Genomic DNA, 4,623 nt, shown 5'->3' on the forward strand with positions numbered 1-4,623 from the left:
GGCACAGACCGTCAGCCCAGGTGACCCATTTCACCCCTCTGCTTGCCTTCTCACCCCCACCTTCCCTTCCTTCCCTGCTGGACCCATCAGCAGAAGTGCTCACTCTATTTCCATGTTCAGAAGATCCACCAGAGCATTGAACGTGCCCACCTCCAGGAGCAGAAAGACGTTGTAGCGCATCCAGAGCTGCACCTCTGCCTCTGAGCTGCACTCCCCAAAGGTGCCTGTGACACAGGACACAGCTTACCCGTGCATGGGTAAGGTCACTGGCAGAGGCACCACTGCCCCCCAAGGAGGTCCACACAGTACCTTGGGCAACATAGAGAATTGCTCGGGCCACCTTGAGTCTCTTTTCCCTGGCAGTGACTTCTAAGCCATCCAGGAGCCTCATGGCATGGGTACGGTGTTGGTTGGTATCCAGCTCGGTCCACTTCTTGTCTGTCACTGCAGGGCAAGAGACCAGTGACACGAGAGCCCAGAAACACTCTCATAACAGAAGATAACTCAGTTAATGCTCCCAATGCAGGACTGCCACAGGACCAGGAAAACAATCTCTTTCTGCTCTGTCCATTTAAATCTCCTGAGAAGTCACCATCCAAGTACCTACAATGCCCACTCTGTCACCTGTGGCCTGAGGAATCATGGTTCAGCACATCTGTCATGTTGCTCTAGAATGACCTTAGCCACTGAGATGACTAAACAAAACCCTGAAGCTTTCCTGACACAGGGTAACAGGAACCAAAGAACAGGAGCCACAATCTCACCATGGATCCGGAAGTCCTCCTCAAAGCATTTTCGATTCATGAGGAATTCTGGCCCTTCCGTGTAGCTGTACAGCTCTGTAAGAACAAAATCTCACCATCATCAGCTCCACACCCACGTTTCACATCAACTCTCACATGCAATGTTTGCTTCTAGTCCCACCTCCATCCCTGACCCACAGGGACTCCTCGACAATGCTAACCACCAGAGGGGCCTCACTGCTGACTGTCCACCGGCCTTCTAGCTGATACCCAGAGTGCCAGCAGAGCATACACCCAGGCGCCTCTGGTCTGGTGCACATTCACCCCACCATGCCATTCCAGAGACCGACTGTGGCCCTGGAAGCATGTCTCTAAAGTTGGGGGCTAGAGAAGCAGAGGAGCCCATGACCCCAGTTACACAGGAAGAGCAGTGGCAACAAAGATGTGCCAGAGGCAAGTGCATCTCTCTTGACCCCTGCCACAGGCGAGACCCCGTCAGGGTGATGATACATGATCAAGGAGCCCCACCGACAGTGTCCCCTTGGGATCAGGTCCAAACAAACAGGTGACCACAAATAAGATACTTCATGAAAGTCAAAACAACCTGAAATTACAAGATGGCTGCAGCCAGAGTCAAATAGCTAATGTGTGTTTTATTTATACTATTGATAGGTCTAACAAACAAACAAAACCTTCCAAATTTATACTCCATTTTAATCTTCTTAAAAACCAATGGAGGGGGGAGAAAACCTACCCCAAAACATGTGAAAGCCTATGGTTTACCTGAGAGCTCCGCGGCCCACTTGTCTGTGTCAGCATATTCAAACTCGAGGTCTGGAGACTCGGAATAGCCCTGCTGATAAAAGTAGAAAGCTTTGGGCTGGGGAGACAGCTCGGCGGTCTAAGCACCTGCCTGGCAAGCATGAGGACCTGGGTTTGATCCTTGGAACCGCATGCTATGTGGGCCCCAGAATGTGGCGCACACCTGTAATCCCAGCACTGGGAAGGCTGAGACAAGATGATCACTATGAGTCTGAGCTGCACAGCGAGACCCTGTACCAAATAAATAGCTAACTTTGAAAACTTTTTAAAAAGAAAATAGAAAGCTCTACACAAATGAGCATCAGCAGTTTCCAGAGGGGCAAACACATACATTCCCAGAGTCACTACTGCCTTGCAGGACTCCACCGCCTCTACTTTTTGGATGCTTCATCACACTCTCAAGTCTCCTGGACTAGCTGGGTCTTCCTCAGTGAGAACTAACAGCCCTTTCACAGACGTTGCCTTCAAAGAGGTCATCGGAACTTAAAATTACATACTGGCATGTTCACAGCACTACCTTGGTACTGCTCAATAATTGGTGGACTGGAAAAGGTAGCACACCACACACTCCAGTTTACACGTTGCATATCAAACAATGAATATCAGGACAAGATTTCTGAGTTACAGCGAGTAGAAAGTTGAGCTTCAAAGCCTTCGAGAACCATGCTGAGTTTAACATCTGCTTCTCCTGGAGACTGCAAGTTCCCTGAGGGTTGGAACTTTGACTCCGCCATGATTCCACAATGTTCAGCACGGGACTGTGCATGAATGAATGAGGAATGGCTTATATCTAAATATACATTTATTGTATAAATGAACACAAAGCTTCTCTTCTGTAGTGAATGACCATTCTGTATAATCCAGAAGCTTCACTTCCTTCTGGCTAGTGAGCTATCCCAGCTGAGGACAAAAAGAGCACCAACCCCTCAGACTTCCTGCAGCATCTCAAATTTCAGTGAGAGCTGACAGGGAAGGCAGCATAGAACAGACTGGTTAAACGCCCACACACAGGAGAGAATGTAACAAAGGGTATTTTTACTGCTAGGGATAGGTGGTTAGTGACAACCTACCATGAAGAGGCAAGAAAAACCAAGCAAACTCCTTAGGCTCAGGTAAATCTACTTGGGGGGACAGAATAGCTCGCGGTAGAGCCCCTGGCTAGCATGCATAGGGCACTGATTCAATCTCCAGCACTACAGGAATAATAATAATAAATACTAATGTCTAATTGGGAAGACAACAGCACACTCACGAACAAGAAGCATCCTCTAGTCATAGGTAACAGTATACACTCTCATAAATTACTAAGCATCAGTTTTTTCATTTATGGGATGTAGCTGACAAAAACCCAACTTGAGTGTTTTTAAGGACTACTCCAAATTATTTAGCACACAGTGGTTTGTTATTAGACATCACATCAGCCTCCTTGTCCTTCAGGCATCAACTGGCCTCCCCAACTACTGATTTCAGCTACAACTGGAGCATGGTAGCAGCATCTCCAAGTAACACACCTAGACACCTTGCCAGATCTATCCGATTGGCCTTCCATGTGCCGAGTCTATGTGCGAACTATAGGGCAGAAAGAAATTAGGTGCACAACCTGGGCTAACAGTGTAACAGCTGAGGGGCAGGGTGCTTGCCAAGCATGCATAAGGCTCTTAGTTCTATCCCTGTATGAAACACAGCACAATAATAATGAATAAATATAGTATTTGTCTACTTATGGATACTTAGGGAAATGTAAAACCCTTTTAAAAGGGGCTAGAGTTCCAGTGGTAGAGCAACCACAAGGCTCTGGGTTCAATCTTCAACAGAGAAGACTGACAGACAGACAGATACATAGGTAGATAGATGGATAGATGACAGACAGACACTGGTGGGTTCACCTCACCACTTTCAGAGACCTCCACACTTGAAAAATTACTGAGTAATCACCACTGATGTCTCATCTCATTACATAAGAGATCTTAAAAGATCAATTTTTTTAACATCTGCTTCAAGCCTGGAGTAGTGGCACACACTTGTAATCCCAGCAACTGTGTAGCCAAGGCAGGAGGATCGCTGGGAGTTGAAGGCCAGCCTGAGTTACACATCAAGACCTTGTCTCAAAAAACAAAACAATTTTTCCTTCCACCTTGTTATCACTAGTGTGGACTTGCCCATTTTTCACATATTTTACCAAACAACTGGGGTGGGGGGTCGCTACAGAAAAAAAAATCCAACGTTTGAAACGGACTGATTTCTCAGGTCTAGGCCAGTATCATCACTCTTTTGTGTGAGCTGGGACATCAATCTTGGACAATGATAAATTTCCTCTTTAATAATCGCCTGACTGGTGATCGGACCCGCCTGCGAGTTGTCTCAGGTAAAGGAGACCATAGTAAATGCTCCAGGAACGTGCTGATTAAGACGCCCTAAAACGTGGTGACGAGTGCGTCTTCATTCATGAATTCTGCAAAGGGAAGCAGTGGGAGGAATTTTAATTCGGGGTGAGGTGAATAGTCAGCTCCCGACTATGCAGTCTCCGGAAGGGGAGGCACGGCTCACTCTGGGGAGGGAACCCCGCGCTCTCGCGCGGGTTTACAATCTGTATTTCTGATCCTCAACACCACCAGCTCGGCATCAGGCACTGTCGCCCGTGGTGTGTGCCTGCACTGGCTAAGCCAGGCGGAACCCCACGCGGCCCTTCTCGTCTCGCACCCTCCGTCCGCTCCGCACTCGCCGGAGGAGCACTGTATTCAGCTGGCCGGCGACCAATCGCTCGGCCGTCCCTGCCCGACCGCAAGCCGCGCGCAGTCCCGCGCACGCCAGGAGGCGATCCGCGGGGATCCGGAGTCGGGGGGACGCAGACCCAGGGCTCCCCGCGACCAGGCCCACGCCCACGCCGGCCCGGGCAGGCAGCGGGGGGCAGAGCCCCGGCCCCCTCTGGCGCCGCGCCTTAGCGCTCCCGGCCCCGGCTGCTCTCGCTGCCCCTTTCTTTGTCAAGTGACAGCTCCCCAGCCTAGCCCTGCAAGCGCTCCGAGAAGCCCAGCTTGGCCGGCAGCGGCCAGGCGCACGG

The 4,623-nt window shown here is 49.9% G+C and overlaps 1 protein-coding gene across 1 annotated transcript in view; it reads right to left on the reverse strand.

Annotated features, from left to right (window-relative positions):
* The window catches only part of Strip1 (striatin interacting protein 1), a 17,649-nt gene that overhangs the window by 12,667 nt on the left and 359 nt on the right, over nucleotides 1-4,623 (reverse strand). Inside the window, exons 2-5 of the mRNA XM_004636903.3 lie at nucleotides 1,527-1,596; nucleotides 765-839; nucleotides 310-444; nucleotides 104-224 (exon numbers count right to left, since the gene is read on the reverse strand). Coding sequence (XP_004636960.1) covers nucleotides 104-224; nucleotides 310-444; nucleotides 765-839; nucleotides 1,527-1,596 — 401 coding nt within the window. The remainder of the gene's footprint in view (nucleotides 1-103; nucleotides 225-309; nucleotides 445-764; nucleotides 840-1,526; nucleotides 1,597-4,623) is intronic.

The sequence above is a fragment of the Octodon degus genome, unplaced genomic scaffold (assembly GCF_000260255.1).
Source record: "Octodon degus isolate 3935 unplaced genomic scaffold, OctDeg1.0 scaffold00084, whole genome shotgun sequence".
NCBI classification, from domain to species: domain Eukaryota; kingdom Metazoa; phylum Chordata; class Mammalia; order Rodentia; family Octodontidae; genus Octodon; species Octodon degus.